Source organism: Xiphias gladius, chromosome 3 (genome assembly GCF_016859285.1).
Source record: "Xiphias gladius isolate SHS-SW01 ecotype Sanya breed wild chromosome 3, ASM1685928v1, whole genome shotgun sequence".
NCBI lineage: Eukaryota > Metazoa > Chordata > Actinopteri > Istiophoriformes > Xiphiidae > Xiphias > Xiphias gladius.
In genome coordinates this window covers 19,539,531-19,566,194 of record NC_053402.1, presented here as the reverse complement: position 1 = coordinate 19,566,194, position 26,664 = coordinate 19,539,531, and the positions used below count along the sequence as shown (strand labels likewise).

General features: G+C 40.4%; 3 protein-coding genes across 4 annotated transcripts in view; all 3 read right to left on the bottom strand.

Moving 5' to 3' along the window:
- Window positions 1-786: 786 nt before the first annotated feature.
- On the bottom strand, window positions 787-5,526 carry dhx58 (DEXH (Asp-Glu-X-His) box polypeptide 58). Of its 2 annotated transcripts, none has more exons than XM_040123927.1 (13): window positions 5,450-5,526; window positions 4,666-4,781; window positions 4,247-4,437; window positions 3,902-4,106; window positions 3,629-3,819; window positions 3,414-3,527; window positions 3,032-3,164; window positions 2,408-2,593; window positions 2,028-2,278; window positions 1,600-1,911; window positions 1,321-1,511; window positions 1,114-1,213; window positions 787-972 (listed from the first exon to the last, which is right to left on the bottom strand). In XM_040123927.1, the coding sequence occupies exons 3-13, from the start codon at window positions 4,421-4,423 to the stop codon at window positions 787-789; spliced, it is 2,046 nt and encodes a 681-aa protein (XP_039979861.1). In that variant the 5' UTR covers window positions 4,424-4,437; window positions 4,666-4,781; window positions 5,450-5,526. The 2 variants fall into 2 exon arrangements, with proteins under 2 accessions (XP_039979861.1, XP_039979860.1); XM_040123926.1 differs by having other exon boundaries at window positions 4,676-4,781; window positions 5,450-5,520.
- Window positions 5,527-6,633: 1,107 nt separating this feature from the next.
- Window positions 6,634-15,328, bottom strand: kat2a (K(lysine) acetyltransferase 2A). Its single transcript, XM_040123699.1, has 18 exons — window positions 15,017-15,328; window positions 14,551-14,674; window positions 14,251-14,396; window positions 13,991-14,080; window positions 13,666-13,847; window positions 13,316-13,507; window positions 12,810-12,916; window positions 12,432-12,536; window positions 11,493-11,629; window positions 11,168-11,376; window positions 10,963-11,089; window positions 10,433-10,543; window positions 10,202-10,345; window positions 9,986-10,100; window positions 9,863-9,899; window positions 9,109-9,172; window positions 8,929-9,013; window positions 6,634-8,779 (listed from the first exon to the last, which is right to left on the bottom strand). The coding sequence occupies exons 1-18, from the start codon at window positions 15,239-15,241 to the stop codon at window positions 8,586-8,588; spliced, it is 2,394 nt and encodes a 797-aa protein (XP_039979633.1). The 5' UTR covers window positions 15,242-15,328; the 3' UTR covers window positions 6,634-8,585.
- Window positions 15,329-18,163: 2,835 nt separating this feature from the next.
- Window positions 18,164-26,664, bottom strand: part of rab5c (RAB5C, member RAS oncogene family) — a 10,924-nt gene continuing 2,423 nt past the window's right edge. The window contains exons 2-6 of the mRNA XM_040119808.1: window positions 22,670-23,024; window positions 19,932-20,083; window positions 19,564-19,686; window positions 19,352-19,445; window positions 18,164-18,670 (exon numbers count right to left, since the gene is read on the bottom strand). Of these exons, the coding sequence (XP_039975742.1) occupies window positions 18,543-18,670; window positions 19,352-19,445; window positions 19,564-19,686; window positions 19,932-20,083; window positions 22,670-22,835 (663 nt within the window). The 5' untranslated portion in view covers window positions 22,836-23,024 and the 3' untranslated portion in view covers window positions 18,164-18,542. The remainder of the gene's footprint in view (window positions 18,671-19,351; window positions 19,446-19,563; window positions 19,687-19,931; window positions 20,084-22,669; window positions 23,025-26,664) is intronic.

Genomic DNA, 26,664 nt, shown 5'->3' with positions numbered 1-26,664 from the left:
AATCACAGGCTATGGCCTTCACGGTCACCAGATCTCAACCCAGTTGAAGACCTACGGGAGATTTTGGACCGACAGGTTAGACAGCGCTCTCCACCACCATCGTCAAAACACCAAATGAGGGAATGTCTTTTTGAAGGATGGCGTTCGTCCCTCCAGTAGAGGTCCAGAGACTTGTAGAATCAATGCCAAGGCGCACTGAAGCTGATCTGTCGGCTCGTGGTGGCCCAGAACATTACTAAGACACTTTATGTTGGTTTTTTCCTTTAATTTGTCACCCGTCTGTATATTCTACACCATCTACTGTAAAATTTAGTCGCCAATCAAAAGCACTTTAAAATGGCTAAAATAGCGGTCACGAGGAATAAGTTCATGATGGTTAAGGTTCAATTTTACAGCAGAGTTCATTTTCTGCTTTGTTTCTGTGCTTGACTTGAGATGAAGCAGGGAAAATACACCAAAAACATGCAAAGGGAGTTAGGACCTTGGGCATAAACAAAGCTGTCATGCTAATTTCAAGCATGATCGATGCGTAATGGGTTTTTAGCACACTGCTGCCTCACTGGCCCCACAGCACAAATAAGTGCTAGCACATGTGGAGTGAATTTTTGAACAGCATGAGTTCATATATAAGCACCTCAGTTGTTACCATGACAGTGTCTCTAAATGAGCACAGACCGACACCAATAGACTGGAATGAAAAAACAAAACAAAAACAGATAAAAACTGTTATGTTAAGTGGGAAATTAAAAAAAATAAACCCCTAGAGAGAACTCTTTTGTTGGTGTCTCAATCAAAGAGCTCAGGGCAGTTTTCTTGGTAGTACTCTTTAAAGCTGAAGTCTTCAACAGTGAAAGGGACATCCTTCCACTTCTTCACAGTCGTCCTGCCATCGGGGGTCACCAGGGCGAGATTCTTAATGGCTAGATTGGGCAGCAGGGCGCTCTTCTTGTACTTCATCTCAAATCCCCAGTCCTGTGAATTTTGCGGAAGAACAACACTCAGATCCCGACATACGATAAGCGCCGACATCAGCTCTATTGATAAACTGCCCTGAGCAGGACAGCGTCTGTTTCTGAGTTTTAAAGTAATATTTTGTCAGAAGCTCCACTGTACCTTGTTGCAGTTGCCATTACTGCAACTAATGGTGCGCCCAGGCTCCCAGTCCTCGAAAGTCCTGGGTAGCCTCACCTGCCCGCCGACTTTGTAGTGTCTCCTGAGAGCAAAGACGAGCCACGATTAGAGCAGTAAAGACGTTTTCTAAAGACTCCAGCCTGAATATACTTTTGGATGAACTCTTGCACCACAAGGAATTCAACTCACACAAAGTCAGGATTGACGTTGACATAGTGCGCATTGTCAACAAGTTTAATGTCGCTGCCCGAGGCCACGTGCTTGAAGCAGTTTCGACACAAGAGCTGGATACTGGACGCAGCGTAACGACTCTTCTTCTCTGTTTTCTGGTTCTCTGCAATTCTTTGGCTAACGATTGCCTGTGTCTGCAGGTCAGTTATCTGGAGACAAAGAGGAATCAAAGGTGATGGTAGAAACACTGAGCAGTGAGAGCAAGGAATAAGAATGAACAGAGTGTCACACCCTCACCTTTCCGCGAAACTCTTGGTGGCTCATTTCTTGGACCTTAGCAATGGCTTTTCCCGTCAGCTCTTCCAGATATTCGTTGGTGATCTCCCGGCGCTCTTCCCGTCCCCCTTTCGAGGCGACCACTGAATACTGGCTGTCTCGTGCTCTGGCACGTCCACTGGCCTGCTGCTGGGCAATCTCATTTGTAAGCAGTCCATAGCGCACCACCAGGTTGCATTCAGGGATGTCAAGTCCCTCTTCGGCCACACTGGTGGAAATCAGAAGGTTGAGACTACCCTGGCGGAAATTGCGGATTGTGTCCACCTGCTCTTGCTAAAAGGAAAGTGTGCAAATAAAAGCAAGCAAAGACTTAGTCATGCAAAACGCATATCCACAGAGAGAAGTGGCAAATAAATCGGGATAGGTGAAGATCATATGGCAACACATACCTGTGTCATGTAAGTGATGCCATTGCCAGCCCCGGTAAGGATGGCTGCTTTGATGCCAGCTTCCTGTAAGGCTCTATTGTTGAGGACCCAGTCATTTAGGCAGTGGGTGCTTTTACGGGTTTTACTGAAGAGGATCCCCCTTGATTTCACACCTGGACCAAACTGCTTTAGCAGAACGCTCTCAAGTTTGGCCATCTTCGGGTTCTCGTAGCGAGAATCCCTTGCAAGTTTCTTCAGCTCCACCTGATTCTCTGCGTAAGAAAGACGGTGCCATAAATCTTTGCTTACAGAGGGAAAATTTCATTTTGAGCTACAGCACAAATTAAAATCATGCACCTGAAAATATCAAGACAAGTGATGAAATTTTTCGTTGTTCCCACCTTGGAAAAGTCCCACCAGGAAGATGTCTGTTCCGTCGATGGCTGTTTTGGACTTTGTGCTGTAGAATTCCTCCAGGGAGTGATAAGCATCCATCATTCGCAAGGTGTCGTTGATGAGCAGGGCGTCATTGTACTGTCTGAGGTGGAGCGCACATTGTGCTAGGAGTCTGTTGCCCTCCCTTACCCCTGATCCAAGAAATACACAAATAACGTGTGGGTGTCGACATAAGAAGGGCTCTCTGCTAACATTTGATTCACATTTAATTTGCCTCGCCCAGTCACAAAGACAAATGAGTTCTCCCTTGAAATCACGAATGAACACCCTCAAAACCACAGCATTACATTACAGCAATGGCTCTCGAACTTTTTCCGGCATGCCCCCCTTCAGAAGCCGAAAAAACTCGACAATTTTTAGCAATCGTTAACAATGATACGAGAGGCAACAAACAAAAAAAGGATCCAACTTGAATTTTATTGAAATAAAGGCCAGCAAGATGGCATCAGCACACTCTTGGTTATTTTCCCCACATAAATCATATTCATTCAACTTAGTTTCACTCCATACTCCCGCGCCCCAGTTTGAGAAACACTGCATTACACGATGACAAATAAAACAATTCTTACCTCGTTGCTCTAAAATCACCACATCTGCCTCATACTCTTGTGTGCCACTCTCTCTCAGTCTAACATCTGGAGGTAGGTTCATGTACTCATGGATCATCTGCATCATTAACTTCAGATGATTCCCAAATAGATCCTAGAAGAACAAAATACTCTCTTTGTGTCCACCATATGTAGAAATTTTATGTAAATACAGCAACTTTGTAATTGTTGTGATGACGTAAGTTTATGTTGCTTTCATCCCATTCATCTTAGGGTCCCCCGGTCAGATCAGTCGGAGTTTGAAGTATCAGCGCGCCAAGGATGCCAAGATCAGAAGATTCCCTAAATTCTACAAATAGTGCTTTTATTGTTTAAAGAGAGAGAGAGAGAGAAATTGGTTTACCTCATGCCTTTTCTCCACAATGTCAAATGTCTTGATGGGTCTGGGTACAATCTTCTTCAGCTCAGGGGCGTAGTTTTTAGTTGAAACGATGGCTGAGTCCAGGTTGGCACAAATCTGAGAAAAGGAAAGATGGAGAAGAAAATAGTTGTGGGAGCTCAGACAGACAGCTCCTATTCGTGTCAAATATAATAAAAGCCAAATACATAGATGCTGACCTGCAGGACATGCTCCACAGCCTTTTCCAGGATCTTTTCGCCCCCGGTCCCTGGCGATGCAGTGAGACCCAGGATCTGTGGCAATGGACCTTCTCTTTTCAATTTTTTCTCCACATAGCATCTCATTACCTTGTTGTAGACCGACTCCTTGTGGGTGTGGTGACACTCGTCAATTATCAGTAGAGTAATATCTGTGAGGAACCGTGAAGAGTCAATTCACCTTGTCATCACAACATCATAATCAAGACTGTTAAAGCTAAACGTTTTATTGACCTGAGAGCTCAATATGTCTGGTTTCCTCCTTGTCAGTCAGAGCATTATACAGGATCTGTGCCGTGCAGATGACCACATCTGAGTCCTTCACCACTTTTCCGAAGAAGTCCTTCCCCCCACTTTCTCCGCTGACTGGCACCAGGGTGTAGTCGTGGCCCAGGTGAGGCTTGAACTCTTTGGTGTAATGTTGGTCTACAAGGTGAACCTGCATTATAGAATATACAACAAAAACCTTGTATTTACGTGCCTTCAGCCACACTGGTTGAAAAATTATCCTTAACTGTGTTTGTTATTATTATGAAAATCGTTCTGTACTGTTCATCCTGTTTGGTGCATTCTCTGTACCTTGTTTACCAGAACCACCACCTTAGCCCGTGGTGTAGTCTCCAGGTGTCTTTTGGCCACATACACAGCAGCACGGGTCTTTCCACCTCCCGTCGGCAGCCAAATGATTATGTTCTCTCCCTGAAGAGCCCTTTCAACCACTTCCCCCTGGTATGTGTACAGTCCAAAATCTGCCATATTACACTTCACTCCTGTTTGACAACACATAAGAATTACACAGAATCCAAATACTGCAGGGGAGCAATAAACGCTAGATTATACATCGAAACTGTTTTGATCATTGACACCACAAAGTCTGGCTAGATCTAAGGAAAGTTGCTGAGAGAAAACAAACAAGCATTCTGTGGGACATACATGCTGAACAAATGAGCCATTCGGTGTCATTTATCTACGAGCTGTTAGAAAGTAAGTTTGCCTGCCTTAACTCACCAGACAGCTGTGGAGACCTGTGTGGTGTTTTCAGCTTCTCCCTGTCCACTATTGCCACACAGTGCAGGTAGCGGGGTTTTAAATTCTCTTCTGATCGGCTGTGTGACTGAGAGACAGGAAAACGAAAGTGAACGCCCCTTGAACTCGGAAATATGGGCCCTACTGAGGGAGGCTCCGGAGGACCAACAGCTAGTCATCATTATGCAGTGACAGGGGAGGCCTGAACTACGCTGACATATATTTTGTTCACAACCCCTTTTCAGTTGCAAGTCATTGTTTTTGCAAGACTCGGGTACAGTGAGTACCCCAGTACAAAGTGAAAGTTGAGCTTACCCATACTGACAATGCATAATGGTAAACATTCATGAAAATAACAAGCATTAAAGTTCGATTGAAAAAAGAAAGAAAAAAAAAAAGTAGGGAAACTTTAAAGTGACATATGCAGCATGGACTGAAAAAAAAAAAAAAAAAAACATATGAAGCTTCTGGAGCCACCAGATGTACAAGATTATCGAATCAGAGATAATATCATTATTAATAAACTCATCACAAATTCAGAAGTTCTATGCTCGTAGATAACAATAAACAAAATATTCCTATCCTTACATAATCAGAAAAAATATCTGGTTAAAGAGCTGGTTACAGGGAATCACATGATCAATGGAAAAAGTTAAATAGAGGAAAAAGTACAATTTCGTGTTGGATGAAGTGACCCAATCTAGAAAGCTGAGTGAAAGGATAATCACAGGAAATTGTAGGAAACAGATGCCGTACCTGTAATATGTTCTGTAGTATCACAAGCACACAACATGAATCACCACAAGGGGCCTGTTCAAATGACCCACACAAGATGAGACAGGCAGCACTCAACATTCATTATGAGGTTTTAGGTGGGGTTTCAAACGATCAGCTGGGTAACACAGAGAAACAAAACCAAAACCTTGAGACACACTGCTTGCAGAATGGCCCTACCGAGGGAGGCTCTGGAACAACAACAGAACAGTCTTCAGTGTGCCGCAACGGATGAAGCCTGAAAATTACTCTTTCACAAACCCTGTAGATTCTGTCAACTGGTGATTTTATAATTCAGCTGTGTATGTGGCTCACAGTTGGGGTGTTTTGTTGAAGGGAGAGGTCACTGCAGACTTTTTTAGGTTTTCCATACACTATACCCTAACTGGGCCCTGACTGTTGCTTTTCGTTTATCAGGAAAGTGAAACCTAAAGCCTGATGATTCATTAAAAAAAAAAAAAAACCTTTTTCCCAAATGCACTATAACTCCTACTTGGCCATAGATGCGGTTTCTAAAACACTATAAAAGATTCAAAAGTAGCTCCTGATTAATTTAAGGTACAAATTTGTACCAGTGGGGCCTTAAAGGTAGTTACTGAAGGCAGTTAAGGTAGCACACTCACTCATCATGCTTTTCTTCACCAAATTTAGTATCCTTTCAAAATGCCAACCCACACAGACATAAATTTAGCATCTAGTGAATGTAAATCCTGAATACTTTACATAAAATTAGTGTGTACTTCAGTGCTGAAGTACACACTTAGGTATGTGATTTAAAAAAAAAAAAAAAAAAAAAGTACTCTAATTGCACATGAAATGAGATGTGAACGTCCTTCCTTTTTCCTTCACTGATAAAGGGTTTGTAAACGGTATGTTGTACAGATTGTAAAGTCCACTGAGGAAAAATTATTATTTTGGGCTATATAAATACAATTGACATGACTTAATGACAAAACAGAGCAAGTGCAGACCCACGAGTAGGCCTATGACTTCAACACTGGTCGTAATGTTTGCCCTGTTATGAGTATTCTGTTGCTAGTTTCAAATCAAGTCATGACAAACAGTATCAAGTAAACTGACAAGTTAGCTTTGCTGCTAGTCTTTTTTTGCCATTGGTAATTGGTGTTTGCTCCCAGTATAGAAATCACCTGCACAGTTAAGAATTATTTATGAAAAAAAAACTTTATTGTCATGAACAGTATTATTAGTTACAGTAAATGGCATTTATATCATAACTAAAGACAGTAGCCATCCTCAAACTGGTGAGAAGTTCACTCAGACTTACCTTCTAAGAAAATCTGAAATGCAGCATAGGTAGACTGAGGAAAAACACACACATACGCAACTGACAACCCTGAATAATGCAACACTGACATCACTTCAGTAATTCAAAGCTAGTCATGATTCAAGTACAAAATAAACATCCACTCACACACACACAAACAAACACACACAAGTCAATGAAACATTCAACAAGCAGGCTCAACCAGCATTGGACAGTTACTTCTCACAAAAGAAGTGGATGCGTCTCAGGAAGCACTCCGTTTGACACTGACGGTTAACAAAGAAAGGCGTCCAACATTTCATTACAATGTCTGACACCGTAAAGAACAAACAAATAAAATAAAATAAAATAAAAAACAACAACAAAGGCTAAAAGTTGGATAGTTTTTTTTTTTGTTTGTTTTTTTTTAAATTTAAGTTGTAAACTCTCTGCCATGCATAAACACCTACTACAGTTTGTGTACGGTGTGAGTTATCTTCGCTCCCAAATCCATATGAGGACTGCTGGTTAGCTTCCCTCCCACCATGTTTGGGACTTAACATAGAATATCCAGTAAACCTGTGACACCACAACAAAAAATGTGGCTGTACAAGAAATAGACCACGTAGCATGTGTGTGGATGTGACTGTACTACAGAACAAATCAGTGCCAACAGCTACAGTATCACGTGCAAGCATGGTAAAAGCTATACTAATGTGTGACCTCATCCTAAATGGTCTCGAATACAACCCTGCCAGTGGAAAATGGTGCATAAACAGTGTTTTTATATTTACCGTATAAATCATTGTCTGTTATGTTGTTGTCAACATGAAAACGTGTTTTCTTGCAGGCAACAATTGGGGAAATGATTTAACTTAGCACACAAGTCTAACAGTCTCTCTAACTAGTCAGGAGTAGTGCTGCAACCTACAATTATTTTTCATTATTGGTTAATCTGCGACGATGTTTTCATAATCAATCGTGTTTAGAATAAGGAAGAATATTGAGATTATTGTTGTTAGAGCCCAGATGATAAATAATTGCCTTTTTTCTGACCAACAGTCAGAAGATAATCAATACACACTGGAATGAAAAGAGAAACACAACAAACCCTCACTTTTGAGGCACTACAATACGCAAATGTACAGGATTTGTATTTGATGAATTTTCTCGCCAATCAACTATTTAAATCGTGTATGCACTACTCAACAGTCAAAGTACTGCACATCTTTCATTATCAAGTGCTTTAAGGACTTCACCTTTGAAAGAACCTTTATCTTTATACCCATGAAAATGGCCGGGATGTTCAAGTGTCTGTCAGTAACGGAAGGCAACATGGCTTTAGGTCCCGAGGTCCAGTTTTCTGTGAAAAAACTCTAAACATACATATACACCTGCTGGAGTGATGAGTTTTAAGCAAATTGGAATGAATAAATGCCATTAAATGCAACAAAACCAGGTGAATCATACTATAAATAATGGTAGAAAGAGTGGCATTGTTATAACTTGGACCTATAACTTTGGTACACTTAATGAAACATGTTTACTAAGATTATTAGCCCACTGTGAGTACTGGAATAAAGAAAAGAAAAAAAAAACGACATAACTTTAAGGGGAAATGTCATGCCATTTTTGGAAATGTGTAATGCTCTACTGGCGCTGATATTTCCAAACAATCCTCATGTTTGTTCGAGTCCAATAATTCCCTTGTAAAATTTGTCAGTCATGTACATACCCCTTTTATTAACTCAGATATGACAATAGCTAGCGATAGTTTCCTTGTGATGTGCTTCATCTAGGTATGTGGCAGCTGAGACAGTCGCTCCTCGTCTGTAAATAATTCTGTAGTGGAGTTCATTTCTCGATTAGGCCGCCGTCTTTTAATTTGAAGTAGAAGAACTTCTCCAAGGTGTTGGCACACTTGCAGTACTCACTGTCTGGAGGGTTGTACTCGCGACAGTTGGTGATGATTCGCTGCAGGTCAGCAATAAAAAGCTTCTTAGTCACATAGTATCGGTTCTTCAGTCGCTCTGTCATGGTCTTTAGGTCTACGGGAAAAAAAAGATCGACAATTAATGTAAACTACTCATAATTTAACTAACGAATAGCTTCTGCGACATAATCAGGCAGTTAAAGTAATCAAAAAGAGGAGGAGTTGTTGTATGTGAGTTGTATAATCGAAGAGATGCTCGGTCACCGATGGGAAAGCGGATGATTTCATAGTAATCTGGAGCCTCTGATTTCTTCACGGGTTCCATGAAGGGCCAGGCGTCAGGGTGAGTCTGTTGAAGAGAAAACAAAGCCCTGGTTAGCTTCCGTTCTTGTTACTCCTTTAGTGCGTGTCTGTTCCTGTCTGGTGTCAACGGGTGAGTCTTACCTTGATCTGGGCCAGGAGGTTCTTCAGCATATTGTACAACACGTCAGGGTCCTTCACCTCTTTCCTACAAAACATGTAAAATTATAAATTTGTAATGGATCCCACTCAATCTCTCCAATGCAATTCAGGCCTTCCTCAACACAGCACAGGGCCTTCATCACGCCCGCGAGCCACACATATTTTGGTATCCAAACCTTTAATGATGGATTTTTCTTTTGCAGGTATTGACAAGGTCAGTCCAACGTTGTTTTAGTAGTGGTATTTTGTGGATGTTAGGAATTTTACAGTCTGTTTTATTTTGTTGTGTACTTTTACTGTGATGCTTTGTGTTAGATGTACAGCGTCCTTTAGAGGCTGGGCACTGAATTTCTTTTCCTACAGCTGTATACTACACTACATTTAATTTTAATTTTGCATTACAGCTACTTGGTGTAGAATTTGAAAATGTCCTTTCACAATCAAGACAATGTTGCAGACAGACACTCATGTCACTTCCCCCTCTTATTATCACAAAAAAGTTCTACACACAGTGGTTTTTCATTCGTGTGGTGTTTTGTCCACCATGCTATTATTGCTGGGCTTCTAAGGACTGTACCTTTCACCAAGCTAACTAAAAAAAAATGTCTAAGTAAACAGGAAAAACACGTCCTGGTTCCAATCATGTTGCTCCTCCAACACACGTGATTATTACATCAGCAAGTACACAAGCATCTAAACACTACAAATTTGATTTAAAAATATATGCAGAGTTTACCCTTTGTCCTTGTTACTGGGTTTCCAGCCTGTCTCTCCTAGAAGACAAAGCCTTGTAAGTAAGATGATAATGCCGTTTTAAAAAAATATTTTTTCTTCATTGTAGACAAAAACAAACACTTACTTATGCCTGGAATGCTCTCTACTGGGATCTGTCGTACTCCCTCTTTGAAGCAGGTGAGACCTGGGTAAACCTTCCTGATCTGGCTCTGTTTCCTCTCAATCAGCTTCTTAATGATCTGATAGAACAATTTCAGGGTTTATGTGATTTTTAAAACCCCAGATCAGCAGCAGGAAACAGGTCTTTGCTTTAACGAGAAGATCCCACAGCCTCACCTACCTCTTTCTGTCTTTTAATGATATGAGAGAGCTCAGTGTAGGGGATTCTCGGGTTCAGCTCACACTCCATGAGGGTCGCTCCTTCGTAGTCTTTGATATATCCCAGGTATCGACTCTTCGGCACTTTGATGTCTTTGGAAAAGCCCTGGGAGGAAAGACCAAATTACTGAACGGACAAGATAGCAGGAGAGAACAGAGGACAGAGCTAATGTACTGGTCATGCCTGCAGTACCTGCTTCTTGAAGTAGCCAATGGCGTACTCATCAGCGTAAGTGAGGAAATAGAGGATGTTGTGTTTGATGTGGTACTCCTTCAGGTGGTTCATCAGGTGGGTACCGTAGCCCTTATATTCAAAAGACCAGAGAGAAGACAATTTGAAAAAACTGGATTTTACCAAATACCAGCGCTTTTTATGTTAAAGGTAAAGTGGAGTTACTGTAAGACGGATGGGAAAATTACTGTATGGTTCTTTAGCAAACAGAATAAAAGGTTTGTAAGACTAAAACTTTATAAGACCATGGTATTCTTTATAAACCAGCCAATCCACAGCAGTTTCTTACAACACAAATCATACTGAAAATAATTAAAGTACCAAGTCGGTAGTATAAAGTTGGCAGCCTTTTTTTTTTTTTTGCTTTTGCAACTACAAGTGGACACGCTAATAGAAGCTACAACAAATGGAAAAGTGTGGACAAGCACCTTATTATTATTAGTCCATTTGGACCACCACATCTCTCATGGGAGTAAATGGTTATTATGTACCTTAACTTGTTCATTGGATGTCACAGCACAGAAGACGATCTCTGTGAATCCCTGAGTGGGAAACATCCTAAAACAGATGCCTCCGATGACGCGGCCATCTTTGATAAGGGCTAGGGTCTTGTGCTTCCTGTATAAGTGTGACATGTCAGTACAGTGCAAAGGTATCCGGTGATGTCCAAGTAGTGGTATCAGAATACCTACTTACGGGTCAAACACCAGTCTTGTGATGTACTCTTTGGGCATGCGAGGTAACTGATGAGAGAAGACGTTCTGCAGGCCGACCAGCCACATCAGGATCTTCTTGTTGGACTTCTGGGAAAGTGAGTTTCCAATGACATGGAACTCTATAATGCCCCGCCTCTCCTCCAGCCTGGCAGTCTCATCACGGGCAGCGTTTGGCGTCAGCAGATTAGTCTATCAATGTAAACACATACATAACATATACAACAGCGGTACTACGGTGTGAATTTGTAACAAAATGGTATATGGTACTTTCATCTTAACATATAACCTGAGATTAAATGACTTACTTCTGGTCCAAGCATAGCAGCAGGGTCAGTGATTGTCATCATAACTTCATTGACCAGCTCCATAGGAATGTCTCCCATCACACGTATCCGCTTAGCATCCTCCAAGGTCAACGCCTCCGGAAGTTTACGTTTCTCTCCTGAGACGGCGACATTTCTCAGGTCAAAGCAATGCACACCTGCTTATTCATGCAATTATCCAATCAGACAGTCAATCTGGCAGCAGTGCAATGCAAATGGACTCAACCTGCCTTGTGTCAACAGTCCAGACTGGTGGTGGTGGTGTAATGGTGTGGGGAATGTTTTCCTTGCACATTTTGGGCCCCTTTAATACCAATCAATCATGGTTTGAACGTCACAGCCTATCTGAGTATTGCTGCTGACCATGTGCATCACTTTATGGCCACAATTTACCATCTTCTAATGACTACTTCCAACATGATAATTCACCACGTCGCAATGCAAAAATTGTCTCAAACTGTTTTCATGAACATGACAGTGAGTTCAGTTTATTTCAGCGGCCTCCCAGTCACCAGATCAGAATCCAACGGAACACCCTTGGGATGTGGTAGGACAGGGGATTGGCAGCATGAATGTGCAGCTGACAAATCTGCAAACATGATGTGATGCAATCAATCATATCAACATGGACCAGAATCTCAAAGGAACGTTTAAAACATCTTGTGGAATCCAGGCCACGAAGAACTGAGGCCCTACCCACTATTAGTATGGTGTTCCTAATAAAGTGCTTGGTGAGTGTGTATTTAAGAATGCAGTTGCAGGTGTGTGTTGAGTGTTTTACAGCGGCATTCAATGTTAAACAATCCTACATATAGTCATTTAACTTCATGAGAGTCCCACTGTAGCTACTGAGAAAATGAAACAAAGGTAATCAAAAAAAAAAAAAAAGAAAAGAATCAGAGCAGAGCAGTGCTCACAGACCTGTGATGGGCTCTGCACCTCCAGTGTCCATGCTGCCCAGAGAGGAGATGCTGCTCAGACCTTTAGACAGAGCAGGGGAGCCAGACACTGCAGCAGGACTGATCACTGCAATGGAGACACACCAAGGTGCAAATAATTGAGTACAAACTGTGAAACACTAACTCATATGAAAATGTCTTTACTCAGAGTTGAAGTTTTCCAGCATCTGTGATATCTTTAATTTCTACTTGAGAATAGCTGTATCTCTACAGCCCCATGGTCAAGTGACCTGAGTGATGATTTGAGAATAGAACTTATTGTTTATGGCTGTCCAAAACACGATGACGTCTGGTCTCATCCCACTAAAAAGGTCATACCAGGCTGTACATCCTTCCTCACCTGTCTGATGTCCCAGCTGTGTGCCATCGGAGGCAGGCATGGTGAAGTCAGCCTCCCAGATGGGTGAATTCTCGCCATAGATTTCCTCCTCCAGCATGGACAGAAACCTGATGACACACAAGTACAAATGTAATAAACAACGACGGGTCTCCCACAGATGAATCTAGGGATTTACCCTGCTTGACCATTGCCCATTATGCCTGTGCACAAATGCAAATCCACAATAATCTTGGATGAGCTTTTTGAAGTCGATACATATACCTGACCTTTTTTCTTACACACATCAGTCATAGCAGATACAGATTCTGAAAACCATGACACTAACTGAAATCATTTTCCTAATTTTAAAGTGGCATAGACTCCAAAGAATGGGATAAAAGATGAAAAGGGCTGATCCACTGAATCTAAATATTTAGAGGCATTTCTTTGTCATTAAGGGTTAGAGTCAGTCACACACACACACACACAGACAGAAACATAGACAAAGTTCTAGAGTCTGCCCTTACTTGGGGAAGTGTGTGAGGATGAGCGTGCGTTTCTCTGGCAGCAGTTTATCCTTCTCCACTCTGAACTTCTCCAGGAGCTGGCGTCGGGTCACGGTGAAGATGGACTTGAGCAAGCTGCGGCCGAACACCTGGGTTGTTTCATAGCGCGGTAGGCTGTCGTTACTCTGGGGGACATGGCAGTAGCACAGCCACCTGGGAATCATAAGCAAAAACACTGCTATTGTACAAACTGACAAAAGCATCATTATAGCCAATAAAAGCATGTACCGGCCTTTATATCGACCATTTACCATAAAAACAAGTCAATGGCATGATCAACTGCTTTCTTAAATTACGAAACATTCACAAACCGGGTGTAGTCTACTTTGTATGACGTCCCATCGTCTTTCTGTGTGCGCTGGCGATACTGCGTTGGTGTCTCCAACTTCCAGTAATTTAGGCACAAGAGGAACATCTTTGACAATTCAAACATGGTCTGCCTTTCCTTTGGTGCCAGGTGGCTGAACTTGTACTGAACAAAATTCAAAACACCCTTTGGAATGTAAAGAAACACAAGATTAAAAAAGAATTATGAGACAGAATTAGACAAATGTGAGATGTGATGATGCTGCATCCTAGCAATCTATATGAAGAAACTTGTGAGAAGCATGCCCATGCTTTTAGTTTCATGTTCACCTGCTCAATGTTGGGCTTTTCAAAGGGTGGACTTCCAAGGGATCCCTCTACGACTGGCTGGCTCATCTGAAGGATGCATTTCCTTAGCAGCTAAGGCAAAGAGGGTAGAAATTAAGAACAATGTCTAATGCTGAACTATGACACTGAACTAAGTTATCGTGCCTAAAAAAGGTGGGCAGGTGGAAGTTCAATATCTTGCAAATGGGCTCGGTCATTACTGGTTGATCTGTTACAGTGATGTGAGACGCATCTTTGCTTACCTTGAAAAGGTAGAAGTAGACCTGTTTGGTATCAGTGTCCTCCTCTTTGTGCACAGACATAAAAAGGTTCTCCACATCCACCACCATCCCCAGCAGCCTGTTAATCTCATCCTCAGACACGTTCTCCAAGTGGGACACATGGTCAGCTGTAGACGAGGCATTAAATAAAACATACATATGGCTACGTCAAAGTGCAAACTGGTAGTGTTAAAAAAAATAAGAAGTCGCTGGCATACAGCTTTGTTTGTTAGTGGGTGAAGGGCAGAGGAGTGCCGGAGGATGTGTGAAAGCTGTTTGTACCCAGGGCATGTCCACAGCTGCGGCACGGCTCGCTCAGGCTGGCTGCTTGTTGTTGCAGGTCCATACGTGTTGCTGATGGTGGATTTGGGTTTTTCCATCCATTGCACTTGCATGTGTCACTAGCCTGAGAACAGGCACAAAAAAACAAACAAACAAACAAAAAACGGCTGAACATCGAATAAAGCGATTTAAACATCAAGCCAACTGCTGGCTTTGTACGTCAATGAATGACTAAACAATTAAGCTAGCTGTTAATAAATGCATCTTCGGAGATTTAATGTGAATAATGCAAGTTTCCGGAGACTGCGGCTAGCTAGCTGCGAAAGTTAACAATTACGTTAGCTCGTTAAGATATTTGTTTATGTTAATGCTTGCGGTGTCTTGACTGCTACCCCACATACACAAATAGTAATAGTAGCCTGAGAGTGCTTTGTTGTGGTGAACTTTGGCTAGCTAAGCTAGCTACCTTGCATGCAGAGAATACGCCAAGTTTCTCAAGCTTTTTCGCCCGTGGGAAAGCTCGGACTTGGGCTTTCTTCTGGCTTGCGCGCTGTTGCTGGCTAAGTCCCGGTCTGGCCGGATCACTGTGCCCCGGCCCGGAGCCTGACGCGGCAGTACTGGACCCAGCTGACCCAGTAGATTGGGCTTGGAGAAGCCGGGGTTGCAAGGCCTGCGCCGCCGGATCCGACATATCCACGCTGCTAGACTCGTCCTCTAGCTCCGGTTTAGCTCGTATGTTGCCTTCACCGGCTGTCGGAAAATTCGAGCGACAGGACCCGAGCGGTGTTCAGAAGTGGGAATAGCTTTTTCAGATTTTCTTTTAATCGTGTGTTCAGCGCTCTCCAGTGGCCATTTCGCGTAACTACACCCCTGGCTAATCGTCATGACTTTAACTAACTAACCAGATTTGGGTTGGTGGTCGCCACGACTCTTTCCAGCGCTGTCTTATGTTTGATGGTTTTAACCGAAAGTATTACTGCGCTTCTGTCTCTGCCCTGATGCCGGTGGGGCGCGGTTGTAGTGACTCACCGTGACAAGCAGAGGACAGGAAATCAGTCGTTTTGCCTTCTGGTGAGGAACTGCAACATATAATATTGTCAAACTGGCGTTAATATATATATATATAGATATATATATATATCTATATATATATATACACTTTCAAATATCAAATTAAAGGTAACATTTGAAGCACTCGGAAAAAGAAATATCAGAAATTATTATAAATGTAAATTGTTCACGCTAATTCTGATGCTATTTACATTCTTTAGAGTTATCGATGAGGGCAATCAGTAATGTTAGTACTAATAAGAGCTTCTGTATTTAATAATGTTCATTCCTGTCAGCAAACTACAGAGCCTCTCATCATGCAATTGATTCCAATAAAAAAAAAGCCCTGCAGTAAATACTACTATATTACAATGGAGTCTTTTTTATTATTATTTAAATATATGAAAAGATTCAATAAAAATGTCAGTATATCTGCCTCGGGTAGACTCACCAGTCTCACGTAAGACACGATTCAACACAAACGATTTGTTCCGTGGCCTGACCTGCTACACAGGTGTTGTAATAACACTACCTTGGGGACCCCAGCATACTAAGTGCCATTGAAAGCAACACGCCTCGCCCGCGGTGATAATAATGGATAATGTAGTTGTTTTTTTTTTTTTTATTAAATCAGCAAAATGCAAATGTCGATCACTGGTACAACCTGAATTCAAGTACAAAATTAATTTATTATTTATATAGATTTTATTATTTTATTTACATAGTTCAAAGTTTTTTTCATATGAACTGAAGTTCATATAACATATGAACATCTTTATCTAGTTCTATCTATCTCTATCTCTATATATCTGTATCTATATCTATTTAGATATCTCTATCTATATAGAGATATATAAATATATATATAATATATATATATATAATGTTTAAAATTTATACAAACCTTGGCTAAACCTTTGTTAGCACTGTAATATTTTTTTTCCCCATTTACATGAGTTAAAAACATCTTCAGTAAGCTTAACTACAAGCCCAAGAGAGAACAAGACACATAAACCTTTTTTCATTCTAAAATTAACAGACTTCCTGATGTCTTGCAGTAGCATTAAAATTAGTGTCAATTTTTCAAGACTTAATCGGTAACAAATTTATTTCGAGAATTTGAGAAAATACCAAATGACCTTCCAGTAAATTGAATCCAGCTGGTGTCATTAATTTTAGCCAAGAAAATGAAACCAGTTGGGTTTAAAGACTAATTTTAAAAAGACTCCTGGTAAACCTGAACCTCTGATGGGAAAGAAACAGTAAGAAGAGGAATGTAAGAACTGAACAATGGTTAGTGCACGGCCAACTTGTGGTAGGCTGCACAAATTCCATACATTTTTGACTGTCGCACACTGCTGATTCCAATCCAAATTTGTAAAAGCTGGTTTAAATACTAAAGAATAATCACTGCTGGTTGTCACTAGTTATCAAAAATGACAAAAGCTGAGTTATTGTTTAAATTTAGATGAAATAATTAAAACAGGTATACACAAAAAAAAAAAAAAAAAAACAACCTTCCCCTTGTTTATTCATAAAATTACCCATTTTTTTTCCTTCTCTACCCATGACCCCACCCTCCCCTTTATCCCCCCAAGCCAACAGCAGTGGCTGCTGTGCAGGTATTGTTGTGCTAGTTCTTGATGCCATAACAGGATGACAGCACTGCTGAAAGCAATCCCTCCCTGATACGAGAGTAAAAATAAAGAGAGAAATGAAACAGGAAAGGAAGAGGATAACATCTCAATTCACAAAGATGATGAGACAGAACCAGTGCATTTAATACCATAGATCTTCAGGAAAATAATTAAGACATTTAAAAAAAAAAAAAAAAATCCACAAAATAATTAAGGTTGACAAATCATCATGTAGAGATTGGGATGATACTGTTTTGACAATAACTACTGATTGATTATAAACTTGAAAACTCTGATACAAATACAGCAATATGTTTTCAATACACAGTTGTGATTTTGGTCAAAAGAAAAACTAATCTTGCTTTATGCATTTGTCATTGTACACTGATGATTCAAAAACATTACATTAATGCTAAAATTACTTATGGGTGACAATGTAATAGAGTACTATTTACTGTATATGGTATGATAACATAGATGGATGATTGTAAAACCTTAAAGTCTATGCTTTAAAATCGTACTGAACAGTCAGAAGAGCTTGAAGTAATAATAGTGAGAACAATAACGATGTAATAATTCCATCTACACAGCTCTATCAAGAAAGAAATATCTGTCCATTCCCGTTCTCCTGTTATGAACCTTCTCTCCTCATCTTTTCCAGGAAGCTAACCAGGAAGAAGACAGAAAAGTGAAGGACTGTGGCATGCACCTGGATTTGAGCTTTAACAGTGTCATGAGACCATGATGGAAACCCTTTAGAAATGTATGGCGCATGGGAAAGCAGAGGCTGGAAGAGAAGGGACAGGGCCAATGAGCCCTGCTTATATTCCTTCCTGTTGCGCTATTTTTTTTTTTTTTCTCTACACAAATACAGAAACAAAGGTGAGCAAGTTGGCCCTCATAAGTGCAATATGTAATGACTGATCTTTTTTTTTTTTTTTTTTTTTTTTTTTCTCTCTCTCCTCCAAGAGTGGGACATTTTTTCCCATAAGGTGACGTCAAGTGTCCATCATCAATAGAGAGGTCATGGATTGGCAAGTCCTGGGGTTACAACATGATTCTGTAAATAAGCCTGTTGGTTGATTTCTTGGTCTGTTGGTTGGTTCATCAGTTGGAACCATCAGTGGGGTCTGGCAGTCTACTGGCCAGTGGACTCATTTACCAAACAGTTAATTGGTGCTGATAGGGTAGTTGGTCGGACCATGGTTTGGTTTGACCAATGGGAGATTGTTTGACAGTTGGCTAACATCTGGTCTGGTTGATCAAAGCTGTAGATTGGTTGGATCAGCTGACTCATTGTGTTGGTTAGTTCCCGCCCCCACAGCACTGGCTACTTCTGCCATGTGGTGCAGCTTCCTGCAGGTCCACGCCGACCCTGGCTCTTCCACCAGCGCCCGCTCCACCCTGAGGCTCGTTCTTAGGAAGCTTCTTGGCTGTTGTGGGGTAGCAGTATAATGCATTCATTTCTGCACTATGGTAATTTGACAGTAGAGCTGCAACTAACAGCCATGTCATTAGCCATTCTGTCAATTATTTTCTTGATTAAATGTTTTTTCTATAAAACATTAGAAAACTGCCTAAGTTGACGTCGTTAGGTATCTTGTTTTGTGACCAACAGCCTGAAACCCAAAGACATTAAGTTTACTGTTATGCAAATTAAAGAAAAGTACCAAATCGAAAAAATATTAATCTGATAATTAATTAACTGTTTAAGTAATTTTTTTAAGCAAAATGACAAACGTTCTCTTGGTCCAACTTCTAAAATTTGAGGATTTGCTGCTTTTCTGTGTCATATATTTGACACTAAAGTAGTAAAAACTTTGGGTTTTTGACTGATGGTTGGATAGAATAAGGAATTTGAAGATACCACCCTGAGCTCTAGGAAAGTATCCTGTGCATTTTCATTATTTCCTGACAATTAAAAACCAAAAAATTAATCAATTAATCAAGAAAATAATGGGCAGATTCATCAATAATGAAAATAACTAATAGTCGCAGCCCTAGAATTAAGCATTATTTGTCATAATAGTAACAGACTCATTTCATTTGATAAACTAATTCTTGCAGCTCTGCAAGACAGTAAAATGTGTGTGTCAATGCTGGGGATCACTTACCTATAGCCATAAAAATCTCATTGACATTCATAGCAGTCTTGGCTGAGGTCTCCATGAAGAGCAAACTGTTGTCATCTGCATATGCTTGTGCGTCCTAAAGAAATGAATACAACACAGATGTATCTATGGGCCATTTGGCAGCGTACATTTTTCTATTCAACAATATCATTAAAGAAAAACTTCAACATCAGACTGAAAAATTTTCTCTTTACCTGGAAATCTACAGCTCTCTTGTTGGCCAGGTCTGCTTTGTTCCCTGCCAGTGCAATAACAATGTTCGGGCTGGCTTGTCGCTGGAGCTCCTTCACCCAGTTCTTTGCACGCGTGAATGTATCCTTTAAAAAAAAAAAAAGAAGAAGAAGAAGAAGAAGAAAAAAGTGTGACGTGTTTTAAACTTTAAATCACTGATGCAAGTTTTAATTGTTAAATTTGACTGTAAGAGTTAAAAGAGCAAGGGTCTGTAGCTGTCTGCTGAATTTAGCAATCATCAACCCAGGCTGGAAAACAAGGGTCAGCAAACTAATGAAATAAGACTTTTGAGAGTCTTGGTTGATTTCCTGCCACGCTCCAGTTAACTTACTGTGTTGGTGATATCGTAGACCACGATGGCGGCCTGGGCTCCCCTGTAGTACATAGGTGCCAAGCTGTGATACCGTTCCTGTCCTGCAGTGTCCCAGATCTCAAACTTGACTGTTGTATCATCCAAACATACCGTCTGTGTGAGAAAGGCAGCTGGAAGAAGACATAATAGAAATGAATCTTTTTTGAAAGAGAGAAGGGATGCAGATAGCAGAAAATCACAGACTTGTTATCTACAGGGCTAAAATTAATATTTAAGCTTTAAAATGCAAAGGTTAAGGCTATGATGAAAAACTAAGGAAATTCACACAGTCACTGGAATTATAAAAAGACAAAAAAGAAGAATTAAATTAAATTTGGTGAGATATGGTGCTATATTGACCACGCTACTATAAGGGGAAAACCATCCAGCAGTTGGTTGTTGGCACTGCTGGAGACAACTTTACCCCTTCAGAACTGACTGGGGTCACAAAAATTAATAAAACAATTTCAGAAGAGAAAATAATAGTGAAAATACACATGGAGAAAGCAAAAATATACAGTGTATTCTGTATCATGTATACTGTAGCTTATGAACGGCAAGAGGAAGCACAACTTCATACAACTCGTTTACTCAGCTGAATGTCACATGACGAAGGAAACTGAGCACTCACAAGCATAGCACATAGTTTAAAGCTTTGTAATCTTTGACCAGGCCTTCACCTCCCTAGCAGTTCAGTAGAAATAAAAAATGCTGACTCATTTTGAGTCTTTGGCTAGTATAAGCAGTTAACATCCTGTTCCTACATCCTTATGCCACGTTATTCATGAGCAACCTGGCACAGGAAACCTGGAAAAAAAAAAAAAAAGTCGTTTCAAGATAAAAGAAAAAAGAAATTAAACTAAAAGAAGTTCTGTCGCCAGTGAAATTGTCAATGTCTTCATAGCATTACATTAGATGGTGTATTTAGGGATGTAAATTTTAAGCATTTTCCTTGATTAATAGTGGGCCATATTTATGACGAACAATCCTTTTATTATTTAATGTTTATAAGGGTTGTGGACAACATGTTCTTATATCAAGTGAAAATAAAATAAGCGGCTTTGATCTCCAGACAGACTTAAGGTCTTACATTTTTTTGCCTGGACGCAACAGCGGGACTGGCCCTATAAACGGGAATGTCCATGACTGACTGAGTGATCAAGCGAGTACTGAGGTTACACCATTAGTCGGCCAACTAAGTGTTGGAGTTCCCCATTGATCGTTTGCTCTTTCAAGATGAATTGGCTCAAACGACTTCTATGGTGTCCACAGGGGGTGTTTCCAGAAAGTGTTGCCAATTTAGTGCCTTTGTAGCTGGATTTCGTGACTTTTCTCACCCCTTTAGTGACTTTTCGTCACAGAAGCACCAAGCAACAAATCTAGCGACTGTTTGGAGAAACCTTAGCTACTTTCCGTAGAAGAGAGTCACCAGTATTCCCCCGTGAGCGGGTGGTCGTGTTTTCCCTCTGCACGCACGCCTCTCACTGCGTCTCATTCAGTTGAACTCACAGCAGCTGACACAGATGTGAATGAGCTTCTAACTTTCTCTTTGAGCCATCATTTTACAAGTAAATATAGCCGAAATCACAGCACAGCTGTTGTCTTTAACTTGTATGTATGGTGATTTTGTCAGACAATGGATTTTAGCAGTGCAGAGCAGTGGCTTGGAAATGGCTTGGAAGTAACTGCTGGTTAACATGTCGTCTTAATGGGCTTTTCAGTCACTATTTCATTCTTGCTCTGTTGTCTGACAACAGAAACAGAAAAACATGGAAATGAGCTTAATTGGGAATTCGGCTGTAAAAAAAGTTTTCTCAAACAAATAGAAGCACAAATATGTTGCACCTACTTTGCTCTTTTTTGGTTAAATTATTTAAAATTGATTTCTGTTCTTGACAACGATGAATGATTTAGTCATCATCACTTACTCTGCAAAATCATCATTAGCTGGTCAACATTTTTGTATTTACTTACGAACTGTTAAATCCAGCATGCTGATAAAAAAAAGAAAACCTGTAACTGTTGTTATTCCAGCAGGACTGAGCATTTGCACTTGTACCGTCCCAGTTGAAAGTTTACTTCTCTAGCCTTCAGGCTGAAGTCACCATAATGTAGGGAAACCAACACCTTTAATTCCACCACTTTGAAAAATTTCAAAGTCACCGACAGTTTACCATATTTATATGTCATATTCATCTTTTTCATCTTCTCCACTCATATATAGGAGGTCCAGGAAATCCCCACTGTTGTCTCAATTCCTTCCTGTTTCATGTAACCTCCCTCCTCTGCTGCCTAAGAACTGGTATTTACAGAAGACAGTCTGAAGTCTTTTTTTTTTTTTTTTTATATCTTCATCAAATTTCTGTCAAAAACTATTACGAAATGTAATTTGTTTCCACAAAATCAATCAAAATGCTGCTCCATCACTCATGTTGTGTTATCTGACATGTTGAGAAATTTTTAGAGAGTACAAAACTGTCATGCATTCATGAGAATTATAATATAGTTCCTTCAAAAGACGGGATGAAAATTGGGTGTGTAATAATGTACTGTACACCTACACAGTTTGACTGCACACACAGCGCAGGTGTAGGGCAAATGACTGTCTTGCCTTTGACAGACTGAGGTAATTTTCCTAAAGAGATATGCGACTATGATGCCATTAAAGCATGACTCAGAGCAGAGACTATTCTTTGAATCGAAAAAGTAACCCTCACCTCCAATGGTGCTCTCCTGGTACTCATGGAACTGGCCTTTGACAAAGCGCAACACCAAGCTGGACTTTCCCACCGCTGATTCCCCCAACAGCACTAGCTTAAACTGGCAGATCTTGTTGCTTGCTGCAGTGCCGTTGGTCCGTGCTGGTCCACCTCGCCCTGCCATGGTGCAGTGTTAAAAATTGGGAGAAAGAAGTAGAAGAAGCTGGGAGAAGAGGGAGGAAGTGCGGTTGGCTTTAGGCTAAGGCTTGGTTTAGGGTGAGGGTGAGGGCTGGGTGAGGCTGAGCTAGATGGGGGCGAGTTCAGGTCAGGCAGGCAGATGAGCCAGAGGAAGAAGAGACCTCACCAGTGGTAGCTGAAAAACACAAGATATACAGTATGTTAAGCTCCATTCCAAACTGAAATCAGACTTTCCATGAAAACAATCATGTTATGAATATTATAGTCAATCAAAACCCAATGGGGTGTTTAATGAAAGAAAAAAGAAAAAAAAAAGAAAATTAATTTCCCGTGTGGGCTGGCAGTTGCTAATAAGAAGAGGGAATAATGTAAAATATAATGTAACTGAAAAATTTATCAGCACTAATGCTTTTTATTTTTAGCCCATATTATCGTCAGACAATTTAAAGATTAAATTGTTGACATAGAAACCCGCATCACTCTGCAGCTGGGCCTCCAGATGAAGAGTTTATTATTTAACCATGTTTATAAATGATGGTGCACATGTGGGTTTAAATTTAACAAATTCAAAACTAAACTTGAAGACGTTAACATATATGTAAAACATAGAAATCGACATGAAGCCTTGTCCAGACACCCTCCCAAGCATAAAGTCAACGCATTTGTTCCTATCACTTCTCTTATCCTCATCTCTTATCCGATGTCTGGCCATAGTCTGAAGCCATAAGCATGCAGTGTTAAGATCTTGGTGGCAGTTTCTATGTAGCAACACCAAAATCACACAGTAAACAGCAAGTCAAAAATAAAACATTTTTACCACTGCAACTTCTTGTAAAAATGTTTTGTTTTGCAAGGACTAAATTGCATTGATAAAATGTAAACCATGTTTTCACTCAGTCTTGTTGTAGCATTCAGGCAGCTGACAGTCAGTACTAAGGGGGAACCGTAACACAGAATTTGACTTAGAAAATCAAAACTTTTTAAGCATGTTTCATCCAGCATAAATTGGCACAAACAAATTAAACCACTTTAAGTGATAACATCATACAACAGTTTGTTCTCTTTACTTCGGCCCACTTTGAGTACGTGAAACCTTGCCTAATCTTTTTTCAGTTGGGTGAAACACATGAGGTCAGCCAGCTTCTGCTTGGTCAAAGGACAGGAAACAAAACTCAGCTCAAAGCAGGAAGTGAAGATTACAGAAGACATTTTACTGCTGAGCACATTAAAACCTGGGATAGCCTCAGCTTTATCACAGGGACAACTTAATGCAAAAACACAATGCACGCTGAAGTCAAGTATGAGGTTAGACTATTCCTGAGACTGCCGGGAAATATCAAGATTAGTAAAACTGAAGTAAAGATGTCAGTGCTGATAGTCCATAGAGTTTGATTGTGCTAGGCTTTTTCTCAGGTTGCTGCTGAGCCAGGCTTAATCTTCAGCATGTGACAGGAGCTCATGGCTCTGTCCACGAAATATTCAGAACCAGCATGTTTCATTTGACAGTGTGCCTACTATGCAACATACCTTAAATTACATTAACTGATTTCTGCTGTGCAGGTCTGCATCTACCATCATGTTTTACAGCATTAGTTTATTTTTAGCATTCACTGTCACAGAGCATCATAAGCTACAGAAACACATCAGTTCCTTTACGGTTTCCTCTTCTTCTCATAAAAATAAGTTGGCTATAACACAGGGCCATTATACGTGTTAGAATTAAAGAAATGGTCTCCAACTTCAGTGCACTACCAGATCTGCTCACTTTTGATACAGATTTTAAGAAGGTGCATAGATGAAAACAGGTATCCAACTACAGCAGACATCATCAGCAGTGAACTAAAAAGGTTTCACTGGACACTTTAACTTGCAGACACACACTCTCACAAGACCTGAAAGAGCAGAGGGAATCCTTCACAGCAAGAGCAGAGTTGGAGAAGGAATAAAGGCACTCTGTTCACTGGGTCAAACAGTCAGTCTGTACTCATTTGACTGTAAGCAGCAGAGCTGAGCTCTCACCTGTTCACATTCCTTGCTGAAAGGAAGCAGAGAGAAGAGATCGACTAAGTTTGTTGAAGAACGCCTACATTGCACCCAGAATAGTGCTAACATCTAGGCCTGATTGGTCTTCAAAGCTTCTTGAACAGAAGATGTGCAGGACAATGACATTTTGGGAACAATTAGCTGAAATTAGCTGGATGTAATTACAAATACGAGTTAAAAAAAAAAAAAAAAAAAAGAAGTAGGCCTTTATCACAGTGACACTTTTGCAAATTGTAAATTTTGCTTAGGAAAAAGGTTTTGTTAATCCATTTTCACTTCAGGCCTGAACAAAAATACCATGCTGCAGCCATTCACACAGGAGGAATACAATGAAGGAAGGTTTCAGAAGGTTGAGAAGCAGCCTATAGGAGGAAAAACAGAATGTGTGTCTTAGGATGAATATTGTTTTTTACTACCAACAGACACTGCAGAATACTACTATTAACAGGAAAATAATTAATTATTCTAAAAGATGTTATGCTAACAGTCTGCTACCTATTGATTAACGATTTAGTAAAAGTTTAGTGCCAGAGCACTATAAACAATACTTATGCACAGTATGCTGTGCATAAGGTAGAAGTGGCTGTCTAGTTTGCAATCAGAGGCTCTTTCTTATAACGAGACAGACCTGCACGCATCTTGAGCAGCCTGTAACGAATGCTTTGATGGCATCCCTAATGGGCTCTAAAGACCTCCACAGGGAAGTGGGTCAGAGAGAGAGAGACAGTGGGACATGGGTCAGAGAAAGGGGGAGGAGAAAAGGCAGGAAGAAGGAGCAGTCTACAGGGAGAGCCTGTGAAATATTCATAATGGCCTCCTGTATGCACTGCTGCCAGCATGATATCAAAGCAGTTAGAAAGGATTGCAGTGCACTGAACACCTAAATATGAGAATGTGTGCACAAATTAAATACCTGCATAGACAGACAGACCCCATCCATGGTTACGTTATTAAAACTCAAAACAGCTTGAAAAATTGAAAAAATAATTGCTTTTCACTGAAAGCATATGCTCTGGTGTCCCAAAGTCAAATAATCTTTCCTTTCCTCTGTCTTCTGCTGTCACCTGTAGCTCCATAAAAAAAAAAAAATAAATAAAAAAAAACTAATCAGAAATTATACTGACTGTGGTATTACTCATTAATGACAGTCATAAGTGCTAGTACTTCTCAGTAAGAGAAGAAAGTTCATGTTCAAACCTCAGCACAATGATCACGTCTCAGTTTCTGTCAACAGTTTCCTCAAGTGTTTTTATGGTTCCAAGTTTCCAAGAAAAAAACGTTTACATTGCATTTTGTGGTGTGCCCTATATGATATTTTGTGCAGTGTCCATCGGGGATGAAGTTTCAGTCTGAAACTTTTGTGGCATCAGTAGAGTTGAAGTTTGTATTCCTCTCATGAACAAAATATGGAAGTTCAAATGCAGCTTCTGACCAACATGGATTGCAGTTTACAGTGTTCATTTTTGCAATAATTACATAAAGAAGAAAAAAATACCTTGATTATTTGTTTTTAAAGGTCTTACAAGATCATTTTTTCACAAGGAACTCAGCTATTCTTTACACAAAATAAACATATAAATAGCTGTATACTAAAGAGCGCGCAAACATGCAATGACCTGAAGTCAGTTACACATTCCTTTTATGTAGTAGTCCAACAACCTTTACAGCTGACAAGCAGGGACTTGTGCTGTTCACTTCATTTGGAGGGTGGGGTCCTGGAAGAACTGGTGGTGTCTGATATGAGGGGCTATATCACCATCCTACTTTTGTCA

Coding starts and splice junctions, on each gene's coding strand:
- kat2a (XM_040123699.1), bottom strand. CDS start 15,241: ATGTCGGATCCGGCGGCGCAGGCCTTGCAACCCCGGCTTCTCCAAGCC. Junction 14,675..15,016: donor GCGTATTCTCTGCATGCAAG/GTAGCTAGCTTA, acceptor GCCTGTTCTCAG/GCTAGTGACACATGCAAGTG. Junction 9,014..9,108: donor ACCTCCTGGCCCAGATCAAG/GTAAGACTCACC, acceptor TCTCTTCAACAG/ACTCACCCTGACGCCTGGCC.
- dhx58 (XM_040123927.1), bottom strand. CDS start 4,423: ATGGCAGATTTTGGACTGTACACATACCAGGGGGAAGTGGTTGAAAGG. Junction 2,594..3,031: donor GGTGATTTTAGAGCAACGAG/GTAAGAATTGTT, acceptor TTCTTGGATCAG/GGGTAAGGGAGGGCAACAGA. Junction 2,279..2,407: donor CCTGGTGGGACTTTTCCAAG/GTGGGAACAACG, acceptor TTTCTTACGCAG/AGAATCAGGTGGAGCTGAAG.